The 16,638-nt window shown below is 51.7% G+C and overlaps 1 protein-coding gene across 7 annotated transcripts in view; it reads right to left on the bottom strand.

Moving 5' to 3' along the window:
* rbms3 (RNA binding motif, single stranded interacting protein) overlaps window positions 1-16,638 on the bottom strand; it is a 172,569-nt gene that overhangs the window by 28,753 nt on the left and 127,178 nt on the right. For all 7 annotated transcript variants that reach the window (XM_029167425.3, XM_029167421.3, XM_055512686.1 and 4 more), the window contains one exon: window positions 15,478-15,557. In XM_029167425.3, the coding sequence (XP_029023258.1) occupies window positions 15,478-15,557 (80 nt within the window). The remainder of the gene's footprint in view (window positions 1-15,477; window positions 15,558-16,638) is intronic.

The following is a 16,638-nucleotide window of genomic DNA, read 5'->3' as shown; positions in this document are numbered from 1 at the left end:
AGCGGCGGGCGCTGTCATCGCACCGGGAGCGGCTGACGCGCTCGTCTCCTCCCAGATGCTACAGGTGCCGGGACTGAGACGCCGAGGCTGGGAGAAGAGCCGACCAGGAGGCTACTGCAGATGCCACAGCAGTTATAATGAATATCTGGGGCTCGAATAAAACAACGGTTGGGTGTTATTTGAAAAACACTGAGTCTGAGCTTTAGGTGCTACTACGGGACGAAAGCTCCAGAGTCAGCCCAGGAGACAGTAGCCGGGGAGGCAGAGACACACAAAAAAAACAAAAGTGCCTCCAACCTCTCCTCTGGCTCTGGGAGATAATTAGCTCTCGGAGAAATTTGGAGAATCTGACGCAGAGCACGCTGATGTCGCCCCCAGTGACTGAATCCCCCGTTCCCACAGTGAAGTAGCCAGTGTGTTTAAGTCTCCAGCCCAAAATCAACAGCTTCACACACACACACACACACACACACACACACACACACACACACACACACGCACGCACACACACACACACACACTCTCTTTTTGCCTTTATTCTCCCTGTTGTAGCCCTTAAAACAAACTCCTGCCAGACTAAAAACCCTTGTTAGACCGTTCAGCTCGCTTCATCTTCAGGTCACATTTCTTACACTGCTGCTTTAAAGATATGAACCGATTTGCTCCCTATTAGCGATCATAAATAATTGGAAAAGCAAAAAATTGTTTAGGGTCAGGGGTCAACAACTGCCAGTAACAAGTAGATCCCGAGAAACTCCTGATGGTTTTTCATGCCGGTTGCCGCGGCAACGGGTAAATACTGGACGCGTTCGGGCCGCTTAACGAGAGCAAGACGTCTGCGCCACCGGCCTCGTTTGATCGGCGCCGCCGCAGCTCCATCGCGCTCGCCTCTGCGCGATAGTCATGGCTTTTGCTCATCAATGGGCACAAAACGCGCCGACGAGTGCACGCAGACGCGGTTCTGCGCGAGTGCGATCACAATGGGTATTTAAACTGAAGCCCGCTGTACGTTTCATTTATTAACACTGTCTGCATAAGTAGCTGTTACTGTTGTCTCTGTGTGCAGGAAATCAGCCCTTTGTCTGCATAATAACAGGCAGAGCAGTGAGAACATCGGATCTGAAGAGCGCTTTTCTTCCCAGTGCACACAGACAAAGAGGCTTGGAGCGCCGGACGGCCCGGCGAGACCGCATGAATGCAAATTTCCATGAATGCAAATCAGCACATGTATTATAATACATGAACGTCAGCGTGTCACGCATTCATCCGCCGGTCGGAACCGGCCCGTGCATCCCTGGCTTGAATGACCGAACCCATACTGAGAGCCAGCCTCTCACAGGCGCTCGGAGGCAAACCGGGCCTGGTTCTGCTCTAAGTGTTCACGTAGCCCTACAGAGCTCGAACAGAAGGGACCTGTTCAGCCACTTGTATCAAAATATGTCACTGTGTTCAGCTTGGGTGAAAGGACGCTTTCCACTCTGCAATAAAAACGTTGGCTAAAGGTGCCTACGGGTTCTTGGCTGAAGCTTCCAGGAGCTAAATCCACTCGAAAGGCTCACTGTGAGGACAAGTCCGGAAAGAACAGGAAAAAGGAAGACAGAAGGCCGGATTTATTGGAATTCTGCTGTGCTCTGGTGCTGCTTGAGGGGATCTCTAATTGGATCAACAACTGTCTGATTCCCATCAGCCGGCTTGACCCGGCTGCCCAGACGGAGGAGGCTGGCGTCTTATGGGAAGACGAGAGCGAAAGAAACACACGAGAACACAAACAGACGCAAAAGGGAAATGGAGCACAAGGGACAACGCTCATTTGGGTTCAAACCCAGTCAGGAACACGAGGGCCAGTTCTTCCTACGCACTCTGGCCGTGAGACACCAGGGACCGTGCTGCACCAGGAGGAAGCCAGGGCTGCACCGGTCTGGAGCCTGAGCCTGTCGCATTAGTGTCAGACCCTGTGACAGCTGAGTTGGCTGCTGGAGGTCATTTTGCACGGCTGTGACAGTCCTTCGGGTCCTGCTGCTCGGCTGTTGCCCGTCCGCAGCCCGTTTAGCTCTTCTACCCATGCTGACACTCCGAGCTTCTAGTAGTAACAAACCTACCGGTGCGACCCGGAGTTACCAGCAGTGACAACAACGCTCGAATACGAAGCCTGAGAGCTGCTGTACAGCTGGGCGTCGCCATTTTCCGAGGAGGACGCACCGGCTCAGAATGGCCGCCGACCAAGAAGGCAGGCGCAGCCTCTCTACAGGGAGGGCTTTGACGGATCCCGGTCGATAGCGCTCACAACTGCCACGCTGGCCTCGCATCCCTCAGCATGAGAATGAAGGCGGTTCGCTGACAGGGACGGCGCATGGTTCAGTGACACGGGCCGACGAATGGAGCCGAGGGGGGACCGCGGAAGTAAGCGAGACAAAGGGGAGGGGGAGGGAGACAGATGCAAAGACGGGTAAAAAGCCATGAGGGGAGAGGAACGGAGGGACAGACGTGACTAACGCGACCCTTCAATCTATACTTTAAAGATGAGTGGACGAGGTGAGTGTAGGGAGAAGGATGTCAACAACGCTCTGCATCCGCTACCTGTGCTCTATGGCTATTGATCAGCCCTTACTCAGACTCCTCCACTGAGGGCCCCTGCAGCAGAGCAGGCGGCTCGGGGCCTCAGATGATATTATGGATTACGGGAACAGCCCTGGATGCAGGCGGTGGGAGCCGGATCGATGAGCTATTGCTCACTTAACAAGAGTAATGCTATGCAGCGAGACGCTGACATGCTAATCCATCTCTCACTCTCTGCGTCCAATCGCATCGCTCTCGGCCGTGGTTATCTCCTGTCTACCTATCTATCTCCACCGCGCTGTTCTCCCTCTGTCGGTCCGTCCTGCCGCCTCTCTCGTCGCGCGCCGCTGAGCAGACGCAGATGCCGGCCCACATTCAGGCGAATAAACACAACTGATGGATGAGATGAGCTCCAGTCAGTCTATACCACAACAACTACAATTGACTAGGACCATCTTCTGGGAGTGGGAATACTTAGCAAGGCAGCCTGCGCCGAACAGGTAGTTTGAGAATACGCAGAGACGAATGCGAAATGATGTCAAGAAAAAGAGAAGCACATTCAGAATAAATAAAGAGCTGTAATTATTTTAGCGAGAGGGAAATGTGGGTGAATGCGATTGCGCCTCCGAGCACTGGCGCTGAATTAATCTGCTCTTACAGTAAATGTGAGCGAGCAGCCAGCGCAGCTCAGCGCCAGGCGGGCGGCGGGGGCTCCAGCTGCCGGCTGACTCCTGCGAGACGCCACCAGCTAAAGGAGAACTTCATTTGGGCTCAATCAGCTAATTCCACTCGTGGATCTCGGCGCTACGGTTGCTAGATAGTAAATAAATCAACCAGAAACAAAAGAGTGGACCATCCCAACTAAGTATATCAAGAAATTAATTTAGAGATGCAGACGGCGCTGGTTCCAAGTGGTGGCGTCCCGCTGGGCCCTGTACTGGGCCCTGTGCTGGGTTCTTTACTGGGCCCTGTACGGGACCCCGTACTGGGACCCGTGCTGGGACCTGTACTGGGCCCTGTGCTGGGCGCCGCCAACCTCCTCGCGGCCGCTCCAGCTCTCGGCAGCGGCGGCCGCGCTGCAGCTGGCCGCGGGTGGCAATTACACCGCGAGCGGCTGCACTGCGGCGGGCGCAAAATTGCACCAGTGTAGTGGGAGATTGAAGGAGTCTATTTGCGGAGTGGATTCGAAATAAGTCTCCAGCTAAGAAAACAGGCCAGTGTGCAACAGGCGACGGACGCACGCAGCCCACGGAGGGAAAGGAGTAAAACGTTGAAACGCTGGAGAGGCGACCGCTTGGAAATTTGATTCAATTCAAGGCATTAAGTTCCAGGCAGAGCTGGTCCAGGCCCGCGGAGCTGCCTCTTTAAGGCGAGCGGCCCGGTTCTGGCAGGAGGGACATGACAGCAGCTGTTGCTACACTTTGCTTGTGGGGGCTGACTCGCGCTGCCATTGTCTGTGTCTCTGCCTGTGTGGGCAGACAGAGAAGATAGCTCTGTCCCTGTTAGCGGAGTATTATAACACTGCCAACGCCTCCAGTGACCCATGAAGCCTCCCATCTATAGAGATGAATCATACAGACGGGCGCTTTGTAATTCAAGAGGAACACCCGCAAACCGGCGCCGCAGCAGCTCTGTCCCGTTTCGCGGGCGACCGTGGATATATTACAATGCATTACCTGGGACTCATGATGCGACGTGCTCCGCAAATGTTATTACTTATAACATATAGTTTGCACATAACGTCGCGGCGGAATTATTAAGGTTTATTCATCAAAGCGGGTTTTTGCTGAGCCGGCGTGGTATTTCTCAGCGCCGCGTTCGCTTGACATTCATGGCATTATAGAAATTCTGACTCAAGGCGCATTACAAGCGGCTCCGCTGGCGAGCGTGAGCCTCAACAGAGCAACGGGACGTTATGTGTTCCGCTAAATGGTACTGAACCCTCCCCCCCGATGGCCGCCGGCTTTCAAATGGATGATTTCCTTGTTACGAGCAGGGTTATCAAACCTGTAGGCGACGACCGCCCGCAAATTGATAATGACATTTGAAAAGAAGGGGGGAAAATATGCTTTGAGCGGCGATCGCACGGGAAGGAAGCCGCCGGAGCAGCACACGAGGCGGCGCGTCTGTTAACTAGGTTTCCACCGCGGGGGCTTCCAGTAACAACAATATGGACAGGACCGAAAATGAAATTACAGCACAATAAATGAATTATCAATAAAGAACCTCGATACTGTATCTGAGCAAGATCAATGTGCCACAGCTGGGCTGCGGCGTGGACTCAAGGCCGAGGGCAGGCCTCTCGCCCCGGGACCGGCCCGATCGATGGTGTCACTGGGGCTGATTGACGATCGATGCACGCGTGACGTTGATTTATGATCGATGAAGGCAGCACGGCCGACTAATAAGAGGGGAAGAAGGGAGGACGGGGCGTGCAGGCGTCCCCTTCACTGTAACGGATGGGGGATCGATGAGGAGCGGCACGGTGGGCGATCAGGGATCAGCGACCCCGGCGGCGGCTCCGCGTGAGAGGACCTGGACCCGCGTGCGGCTGTAATTAAAGCTGTGCTGAGAGGAGCTTTCCGCCGCAGGTGCAGCTCTCTTTGCTTTCAAAAGGCAGCACGCGGGCGTTCGCAGACGTACGACTCCACCGCTCGTCCTCGTCCACCTCGCGCTCTCAGGCTCTGCAGCTACCAGAAAACAAGTGAATAAATAGCCCGCATTTAGCAGCGAGCTTCAGGACTAAAGAGCCAGCGCTGCGTCCAGACGGAGGACAGCCGCCGCCTCTGTTTTGTCAGACAGACCCCTGTATCGTGCGTCTTAACTTCAAAGGGCGCCTCAGACGCGCCCGAGGCTCATAATGCATTCATTTCTTAGATATTCTCTTTGTTCCTGTGAAGCGTTGACACTAATTTTTCTTTGTCTTTCAAAAAAAAAATGCTGCTGACAACAAAGTGGCATCTTCTTTGTGCTTCGCTGAATATCTGAACTGTTTCCAGGGGAACAGCAGGATCTTCTGACTTAATAAGTACAATGATAATTACACAACAGCAATGTTAAACTCTATAAAATAGCACATAGGGAGTCCATCATATTACAGTATATGCACACCTCAAATATAAAGACGCTCTGTCCCTTCATCCCCTTGAGAAAGTAATATCAGCGCTAAAGGTTGACCTGTGAGGAACAACTTTGAGTAAGTCCTTGACTAAACATCTCTGATGTGATGAAAGCCTTTGTTTTTCTCAGTCTGTGTTAATGGGCCCCAATCGATGTGGGAGAGCTGCGTTTTTTCTCCACCCGTCCTGACCCTTGGGGAAACACAGGGAGGTAATGTGGGAGGGGAGCGATATTGACGAACAGCATCGATATCGCTGGGAATCACAGGCCGCGGCGGTGAAGGTGACGCCTCTTTACTTGGAGCGAGGCCGGCGCCGATGCAGCGGCGAGGTCGGGAGCGCAGCGTAAGTGGGTCTGAGCGTCGGCGGGGGCCATAAATTAGCCGCTGCGGTATTTACTGAAAGCAAACACTGTTTTTACACAGCTGACATTCAAACACACTCCCAGGTCTCCTCTAAAGCCCCCCCCCCATAAGAAAGCGAGGGAAGCACAGCACTGCCACAAATTGCCACACAGACTCTCATCCGTCACCGGCGGCAACCAGGCCGTTAGCCGCCATGATGTGCGGCTTAATTGGGGGGAGCTGATGAGGTCTGATGAGGCTGGTACTTATTGAATTCCTGTTATTTAGATAATGCTGGAGAGGAGCAGCCTCCCTCATGTTTCCCATTCTCATCCATTCACTGTCCCAGCAGGGAGCTGCTGGTTAATCCACTCTTGTTTGTAATGGCTGCGCGAACTGAGGGGATTTGGACACGCTCTCCCCTCGCTAGCACACATCTAACACTCTACAGTGTTGATTTTACCCCATAATGGGCCTATTTGACAAGTTAACTAGATCCTAACACTCATCTCGGCCCCGTTCGCTGTCTTTCTTTTTCTTCTTTTTCATCGGGTATTGTTGAATAATTAAACTCCGAAGCAGCGGTTTCCCTCTTTTCTTAGCTCTTGCAAAAGCAATTACCGTATTTCAAATATGTGGCCGTCCAGCGCGTGTGTGTGTGTGTGTGTGTGTGTTTGTGTGTGTGTGTTAACAAGAGAGAGGAAGAGTGTGAAGGAGAGGTGTGATGGAGAGAAAGAAAACAGGGGAGAGAAGCGGAAGTTGCTGAACAGATGGCTAAATGGCAGGACAACAAACTTTGATTCAGCTCCTCAGCCTGGAGAAGGAGATGGAAACCGTGAAGCCACAGAGGGGTGCCAGGAGTGGGGCTCAGTATGGCGTGGCACATCAGAACGCGTTAGGGCTGATGAAAACCCCCGTGATTAATGGCTTTTCTGCACAGAACCATAAGGATCCGAATTTCAAAAGTGACGTCTGCGGGAAAAAAGAAACCCCAGCAATCCACATCTGGGTGGTCAGATGATGAGACGCACTCATCAGCAGCAGCTGCAGGCTCCCACAAAGCAAACGTACTGCGATGAGGACAGAAGAACAGCTAACAAGCAACAACTGTCTTCATACGGAAGAAACTAATCTGTGATGCTCTGGTATTTAAAGTGTTTTTCCTCATTTCATATCATTTAAACTAATGAGTGATTCTGTATCTAAACACAATACATGTCCACGCACTATTCAGTTGTATAGAGAAAAAGGAAAGGACACATTTGTGAGGTGGGTTGTTATGGCCTTATAGATCAGGGGCCATGGTGACAAGTGGGGTCGTTAAAGCAGAAACATTTAAAAGGAACACGGAGGAAGGCGCAACCTGTGGTTCACTCAGAGCACAGAGGGAATCAATAGCAGCTCAGGCTGGAAATCTGCCGCGTAATCCGCGATCTCCAAAGCCATTTACTTTGCAGCTTGAAATTGGATCCCCATCCACAAGAACTGATCTGAATGCATCTGTGGCAAGATTATGTCTGAGGCGAAGAGGGAGAGATGCCTGTGACTGAAGGCCAAAGGGAAAGATTCAAGAACCAGGGTTACAAAACAGAAAACCTTTGATTAACGACTATCACATCTGTTAGAAACAACAGTGTTTGTTGTGCAGTTCAATACATTTGTTGAATAATGGAGTAGAAGAAAATAAACAAATGAATAAAACCACATTGTTTAAACACATCTGGAAATGAGCCATGTTCATGTTCTGGCTCATTATTTCCCAAATCCTTCTGATAATTGTCCTGTTCTCACGCTGTTTTCAACACAACGGAGTTTTAATGGAACAAACACACTAATTGAATTAATCTCTTTAATAAATTTCATGTTTGCTTAGTGTCAGTGTTTCTGGAATTAGTTTCCCATTAATTCAGTCAGTCAGTCTTTTCAAACTGGGTGGTTTTAATGGAAGCTCCAACCAGGCCGTAAATCCAACGATTGTTTAAAGTTGAAATGTATTAAAGTGGGAATAATACAGTAAAACCGTGTGACACGTTGGCGCGGGCTTTGTGCTGTCTTCACAACGTGAAGACAGTGTGATTTCTAGGAAGGCTCCATCTTCAGGTGCTGCTCTGCCGCCTGTGTTTCCTCTATACCCCTGGTGATACGCATCGTTAGAGGGAGAGTTGTTGGACTCTCCCAGGCCTATAAGCGCTCTTGTTTTCTCCCCATTACTTGTGCCCGATGGGGGGACGGGCAGCAGCGGCGCAGCAGGCGTCGTCCCCAGACGCCGCCGATTCATACTTCCCACCTGACGCGCAGAGGAGTAAGAACAGAGAGCTGGCAATTACCGCACTTCTCTCCACACATCCAAGCCCGGCCAGCGCCGCTGTGCTGTGCTCCACTCTGAAGCCTGTCTCAGGGCCAGGCTGGAGGTAATGAAGGCAACACACTCCTAATGGACTGTGGGTGTATGAGAAGATGACAGAGAGAGAGAGAGAGAGAGGGCGAGCGGGGAGTCTGGAAAGTAGAGGAGTGAAAGTGCGGCGTAGTAGGAAAGACACAGTCGGAGCGACGGTGTCTGAGACGTGAGGTCAACCCTCAACCCGCCGCGTTTCCATCGTCCTTCAGCTCAGGCTGCTGCCATATAAACGGACACACACCTCTCCCCCCGCCGTGGATGGATGGGTGTCCGCTGCTGGGGGTCCGGTGGCGCTCCACAAATAGCTCCGCCGACCACGGTGACCTCTGCGTTCCCACACAGCCCGCGTCCTGTTCTGACGGAGGCCCGCGCGCTATTCCGGGCGCGGCGGTTCGATTCATCTGCGCCGCCCTCCGTGTCCTCGGGCGGCGGCGACGTGGTCGGCTGTAACCGACGCCAGCTGTTTTATTTCCTGCCCTGACGCCAGCACACAGGCGGCTCTGGACTCGTCCGCTCACGCAAACCCACACCTCCAAGCACGCTGGAGTGGAAATGCAGGAAGCTGCGATTGATCAAAGGCGATCTTTGGAGTCTGACCTCATGAGAGGCGCGAGGGACAGCGGAGCGTCATTATCCCCCTCAGCAAACCTAATCTCCACTTTGGAGGATGTGCGTCCCGGCCGAAAGGCTACGAGCTTAGCGACCCGCACTGTCTGCTCGGAGGCTGAATATCATTCTTTGCAAAAGAAGCACATTGCCTCAGGTTGTGTATTAGATTAGCTTGATTGATGGCTCAAATTAGGAACCTGGGGATCTGTGAAGGTGATGCCACCACTTAGATCCAGGGAGACGTCAGACATCATTTTTCATGGAAGCTTCCTAAAGTCTACTGTTAAAACATTACACCAACAATCCTTGGCTGTTTTCTCGATAATAGACGGCTCCAGAAGAGTCATATAATATATTTTTAAACCTATGAATCTTTGTAAACACACATTTGATCTCTACTGGAAACAGGGACATGCTTAGCATCCTGTCCTGATTATGTTGCGCTGTTTACGTTTGGACTGTTGGAACACAGCACAGAATAATTAGCAGCATCAGAACTTTCCGGCACCGTGTCACATATCCATTCGCTGGCGTTGGATTGCGTTTAATTGTGTCACCGTGTCCGAAACAAAACACCGCCACCAACACAGCGTCCGTTTTTGGCGCTGGGAGCTAAACGTCAGGCTGCTGATCATTCGTGACACATTCATTTCTAAGGATAATATGTTTCAAACAAAGGCTGAACCGAACTCTAAAGCGTGGATGTCACGACTGTCGGCGGCAAAACACTGGCAGCGAATCCGCAGCGTGAAACAGAAGCAAACGCGAGAGAGGGAGGATGTCGTTTATGAATAAAAGGTGCCTCAGGTGCTTATTTCGCTCACGCTAATATTGTGTGCACTCAGCTATATCCGCTGACATAGATGAGAGTCATGGAGGTGCGCGTGAGGAGGAGGAGGGAGGGATGGACGAGAGGAGGCGCCGGAGCAGGGACGGAGGAGAGAGGGTCGTGACGCCGGGATCTCAGGGATCTCAGGGATCTCAGGGATCGCCGAGGTCGGCAGGATCGCCGGGGTTGCCCTCCTCCCATCTTTCCCGCTGCAGATGCAGCAGGCGAGGCTTTGCCTGAGCCCACGGGCCGATCTGGTCTCGCCCCCCCCCCACCCGGTGCCCGCATCTCCGCCTTCCCCTCGCTGCCCTCCTCCATCTGTGCCCCTTTATCCCCCTCACATTTCCCGGGCTCCCGATATATTCCTCCCCGTCTCGCTCCCGCTGCATTCCTGTCTCCTCTCTATTACTCCGACTCGTTACGCGTCTTTTTCTCATGGTACCGCTCCCTCGTTCCATCTCTCTCCACATTAGACGTGGCTGAGTGGAGAGCAAAGTCAATCGTTCCTGCCTAAACCCCTCCAGGAGCCAGAGCTGCACTCCTCTGCCTAAACAAACTTTGAAGCCAATCAAAGGGCTTATATTATTTTCTGTGGAAGGGCACGGCAGCAGGTGAACGCTTTATATTTCGGCGACGGATGCTCGCTCCGCTCCCTCTCTGCTAACCGCTGGCTCCGCTCATGATTGATACAGTTCAGTGGCAAAACAAACAAAGCGTGACAAATCCAGATTATTGTCTGTGGGCGAGATAAGGTTATAATGAGAAAGTGCATCGGGGGAAATTGATCCTTTTTCAGGAAGCCGTCCGATTTACTGGAGATGCCAATAATAACTTCCTGTGTGTCCTCCCTCTAATGGGGGGCGGGCGAAGTCAGGGCTGGGGGGTGGAAGGTTCAGGCTAAGGGGACAGATTTCATTACAATGCAATATCCTGAGAGCTGCATTTGGTGGCTAATTATAATCTTTTGCACTGTATATTGAAAAGCTGTCTGATCGTGACGTGAATGACAAACAGAATTTGGGGCATTTCAGACCAGGTGCCAGCAGAAGTGAAATAATCACCATTGCTTAATAGATTTGACCGGAAAGCCGCGTAAACAGTCCATTGATTAGCCTCCATTCACACAGATGACACGCGCAGGTGCATCATGGGAAAAAAAAAACAGAAAAAAAAGACCCCGGCAGCCTCCTCGACTGCACGCTAAATCTACACGGCACAGAGAAGAGAAATGGCCCCGCGACAGGCCAGTTATTAGCCAGGGGAGTGTGGGAGGGATTGCAGAAATTAATATGGATTACTCAACTATGACTGACAGTTTCAGAAGGGCTTTTTGTGACTTACCATTAGGGACTCGCTTTAATTCAGCGAGGGACGTTTTAATACCGTGGGCTGTCTCTGCTATCTTGGCACCGTTGCCTTGGTGAGGATGCCAGCAGGGAGGGAGTCCCCCCCCCACCCTCACCTCACACGCTGATCTGATGGAATATGCTGGGGGCCTTGTGCAGGGCTTTGTTTTAAAGGGGCACCTTGCCAAAAGGACGGCCCCGGCGATCTATGTCTGAGGACGACGGCTGCAGTGACTCCACCGACGCCTGGACGTCGCCCTGACGGGGAATCACAACAGTGGGATTCTATCTGTAATCGCATACGAAGGGTGGGGCCGTTCGCACCAGTCCTCCTAAACAACACGGCGGCTTTAATTGTGCAACATGAACATTTCACGTAAACAGAGTACTGGTGCCCATATGGAGGAAAAACTGAGTGTGAGCGAAGGCAGACAGAGGCAGCGGCTGCAGTTTTGAAAAGAAATCGGGAAAACAGATAAGGTTAGAGAGACAAATGCCAGAGAGCTATAAAAAGAGAAGCAGGAAAGCTGGGACATATTGCATGTTTCCGTTTGGTTCCATCTCTCAGGCCCTGGGCCGCTTCCTGATGTGGTTTTCATTATTTATCCAGTATCTATTGGACAATATTGGAGCCGACTCTCCGCGCCGCTGCCATATTGGCAACGTGACAATGAAGCAGGCAACAACAGCGGAAGCGAGAAAAGGAAGACGCCGCGGCGGTGCAGCACATTCAGCCCGGACAGAGTTACGCATTCACGACAATGTGGGATTCATCAAAGTGCGCTGTCGCTACCTGCAGCAAGAACAAACAAAAAACCCTCGTTTGTTTAGCCGCTGTTTGATTGTTGACAACGAAATGAAGTCAAATTGCACAATGAGTAATGATTCCCGAGGCCGCGCGGCGAACGGAATGTTATCAGTTTCCCTTCTGCCGCTGCTGACACACAACGAGGGACGCGCACGAGATTACCCACCTGCCAAAGCCAAACAACGACGGATGCGTCGGGGCTTCCATTACATTTACCATAGGGTGTCATCGCTAAGCTGCCAACGCGCGGTGGGACGGAGGGCTTTAATCAGCGGGCTCAGTGGCGCCGGCGGATTAAATCACTTTTTATCTGCACTTCCTTTGACTTTCCGCCGCTCGGGGTTGCACTGTAAATCGCCGTGGGCTTCATTTCACTTTGCTTTACTGCGTAGCTCACGTTTCATAATTCTATTTATTTTGTGCATGGGCTAAATCCGCGGGCGGCGAACCAGCGAGGACGACTCCCGATTCTCAGCCTCCGACTCCAGCGCTGATGGGCTCTCAGACGGGACATCCGGGCGTGTTGTATTCGTACGTGCGCGTCCCGCCTGCGCCTGTGAGCCGATGTATGCACGCTCAGCGACAAAGAGGGGCCGCTGCCGCATTGCACAGAATAGCTAAACAGCTGTAGTGCTCCATCAGGGCTATCGATCACGTCCCTCCCCCTGAATCACAATCAGACGTGGGCCGAGCAGAGCGGCTGGAACGGGCCTCTGCGACCGGCTTGTTGGACGCCTGCTACGCACACCTCATATCAACCGGGGCCTCAGCGCAAACCTGACCCGCGTGGCTGATTGGACGCACGCCGCTTTCTGCTCAACTCGCTCCAATTCGCACTGCAACTTCTGGCAACCAAGCCAATTATTTCCCGCGTTTGCTTGTAAAGAAAATTACCCATCAGATTTAATGCGCTTATTATTTATATCACAGTAATAAGGGACGTGTGATCACTACTTATATTACACCTCATGTCCTGTAGATGCTGATTCTACGTGACAGTAGGACAAATTAAAGTGTCTCTAGCCGCACACTGCATCCAGAAACTCGCTACTAGAAAATTGCATATGATTTCATTACAAACACAACAGTAAGAATAGGGAGGCTGTTTGGGCATCATTAGCGCCCATCTGCTGCCATCTCCCCACGCTGCACATCGGCTCAATATCTCATGTAATCACAAGGAAGTTAGATTTGATTACATTAAACCTAAACAGGAAGTGTATGGAAGCTGCCTATGGTGCCATTAGCCGCCATCTGTTAGCATCTCCGCCGGCCCTCGTTTTGGCTCCGCTCGCTCCTCCTCCCGGCGTCCTTGGCTTTATCTGCGACTTGACGCTTACTTCCCGGCGACGCAGCGACTTCCTCTCAGCTCGCTTTCCCATGGTCAGCTGAATTTAACTGATGACCCGCGTCCTGACGCTCGCTTCCTGGTGCCGGACGGCGAAGTTCCAGCTCGGCAGCTGAACCAAGACCAGCACCACACACACACACACACACACACACACACACACACACACACACACACACACACACACACACACACACACACACCTCGTGCCAAAGTGTGATTGAGCGGCTCTGCTGCTTGTCAGACGTGCGCTGGGAGCACCGGCGATGTGCACGTGTACACAACTGTCTGCACATGCATGTTTCGAGCGCTAACCGGTGCAAAAAAAGAGAAGGCTCTCATTAGTATTATACGGATGCTGACACGCCGCCCGGGTCAAAGCCGGCGGTGCGTGACTGTATTTGTGCTCATGCGGACCGTGTGTGTCAAGGCTCACACAGTGTAGTAGTCATGGCTGTCACGAAGGCACACACATGCACACAGAGCCCAGGGGGGGCCGGCGAGCTGTCAGAGCAGGATGGATGAAGAAGCCGCCCAGCATAGCAACGGGCTCTGGGGAAATACCACCAGCATCACACAAGCACACACACACACACACACACACTCCGTCAGCATAAACACAGCATTAACGTGTCCCTGCTTTAAATGCACACAGGAGCGAAAGCATGGAAACAAACACGTGTGGCTCAATCGCACATTCACATCTATCGAAGGCTCTTTGCTGGCGCGAGTCGTCCTCGGAGGCTCATAACACAGGGACGTCCGCAGATCTACATTTAGCAGACAGTAAATCAACACGGACAGCGTCAGAGAGCGCGGAACGGCCTGACGTGGAAGCAAGGCAACGAGACACGCGAGTAATTAAAGCATCCTGCAGCTTGGAAGCAGCTCCCTTCAGCCTGCAGACGGCTCAAAGAAGCCTTTTATTGACGTTGAGATTCAATTAGACTAATAACCGGTACAAGTCAAAGTATCCGAAGACGTCGTGGGCTGGTATTCAGGCGTTTAACGAGCCAGCGGGGTTCTACACGGACCTTTAGGGGGGTCCACAGCAGCCGGACCGGCCCTTGTAAACGGAACCATTCCTAGCGCCACAGAAGGATTTCCTCCATCAGTGCAGTAAATCTTCATGCCCGGCGCAAGCTTGAACAATCCATTAACAATAATAAAGCCCGAGCGCCCAGGAGATAGACCCCTTAAAGGGGAAGGTCAGCCCGATATTACAGCTTTAAAGGTTTCCTATTACGGCTCAACTTCAATATAACCACTCACCTTGCCTTTAATGGCTGCTGGCTATGCAGTGGCGGAGCGTATATGGAGATTCTAAATCTAGTCTTTTTGGGATATTACTGGATAGTAGAGAGCGATTTATGGATTCTGTTTCTTCGCGGCCGGTTTAAAGTGTGTGTGTGTGTGTGTGTGTGTATTGTTAATAGAATTGCCACAGGGGTGAAGGAGATCTCCTTGGTGTTGCCCCGTCTGGCCCAAATGTGCTGCTGGGCTGCACTGGAGGCTCCCGGTGCTGCAGCACCTGGCCCCAAAAGCGCTCGGGCAGCATTTTCGCCTCCGACTCCGTCTCTCATACCTTAACTACCCCCTCGCTTCTCCTGTTGGCACCTTGTTACCGCCACTCCCCCGGAGACGTGAGCTGTTCCCCAAATTCCCACCGCGTCGCCTTAGTTCTGTTCCAAACTTTTCACACAGCGGTGCCCCCTCGCTGACTCAAAGACTAATCTCCGTGCTGGCACGCGGCGAGCCTCGTCGTGCCGTTTGCATCTGTCTCCATTTTGCGACGCTGTCGTCGTCCTCTGTTCTGCCCTTGGCTGTGGTCGGCTGTCTAGGGCGACTGCATGAGCAGAACAGACGACAAGGAGAGGGGGGACGCAGCAGCAGACACCAGGAGGCTCGGAGGGCGGGCTCTTAAGGAGATTGCAACAAACACCAGAGAGTTATGAGTGTAAATATTAATAAGAGACTTTCATCCTGTCCGAGACCTTCCACCAGGACCAGGGAGCGACAGGAAGAAGCCTTTCAGCCACAGACTGGAGCTTCAGGCGCCAGAAACAACTGTTTGCACAATCTATCACGCTGTCCAGCTGATCCGGGGTCAAAACGCTCACCTGGAATGCCCTGCGGGGTTTTCAGGTACTTTCCATTGAAATGCTGTATGACCACCTCGCACTTCTCCGTGGACTCCATCCTGCAACAGAGACGGACACAGACGGGTTTGGGGTTCAGTCCAAAGTCAAGCGTGAGCCTAAAAGTGGGCCGGAAGCAGCTTGGTTGCGATTAGACACTCACTGGCTGCAGTAACAAAGGTAACTATGACGGTGATTTATTTTCTCTATGAGTCACATTACGGTGCTACTCTACAATAGCATTGAAAACACATTAGTAGCCAGTGTAATGCGCTAGCAGCTTCTTTAATCTAAACACACACAGCGTTGGTGAGCGATGGCCATGCCTGCGTGCTAATGTGCTGCTGGGAGGTGCAGCAGGCAGGTTTTCACGCGTTCTCGCGCTCACCTCTTGGAATGCTCATATTCTACTGTCAGCCTCTCACTTCTACATCCTCTGTCTCCCATTCTTCTTCCATGTCCGTCTTGGTTCCCTTTTCTCTTTTTTTTTTCCACCACCGTTCCTTTATCGCTCTCTCCCTCCCATCCATCTTACTCCAGGCCCGTCTGCACCTCCACTTTTTGACGTCTCTCTCATTTCTCCTCGTCTTTCAACCTTGGTTATTTCCTCCATCTTTCAGCGTTACCCCGGCTCTCTCCCGTCTCATCTCTCTCGCTTCCTGTGCCCTCCTTTCTGTCCCTATCTGTCCATCCTTTTGTTTCTTCATTACACCGCATCCGCATCCACATCAACATCTTCCTCTCTTCTGCTCCTTCTCTTTTTAGAATATGTAATCTTTCAAACTTGGTGGTGTCATCCATCTCTTACTGGCCCCAGACCCACCCTTTATCCCGATCTGTCTTCTCTGACTGATACTGATACTAGCTGGTGTCAAAGTCATGACATTTATTCATCTGGAAATTCAAAGAGGACGTATATAGAAAAGTATTGGGAATGGGTTGAGATATTAAAACTTTTAGTATTAGAGAAATTTAATATTAAAACCACTAAAACTTAAACTTATAATAAAGCATCTTTACGTGTGGTTGCTGTAATAACTCCTGTCTAATTTAATATAAATTAATATATGGTTTAGTGCATTTATATACAATTGGTATGCATGCATAAATGCATTCATAATAGGCTACTAATCCAATTCACAC

The sequence above is a fragment of the Betta splendens genome, chromosome 11, assembly GCF_900634795.4.
Source record: "Betta splendens chromosome 11, fBetSpl5.4, whole genome shotgun sequence".
In the NCBI taxonomy this organism is placed as follows: Eukaryota; Metazoa; Chordata; class Actinopteri; order Anabantiformes; family Osphronemidae; genus Betta; species Betta splendens.
The sequence above is the reverse complement of the archived record's forward strand: the minus strand, read 5'-3'. Positions and strand labels throughout refer to the sequence as shown.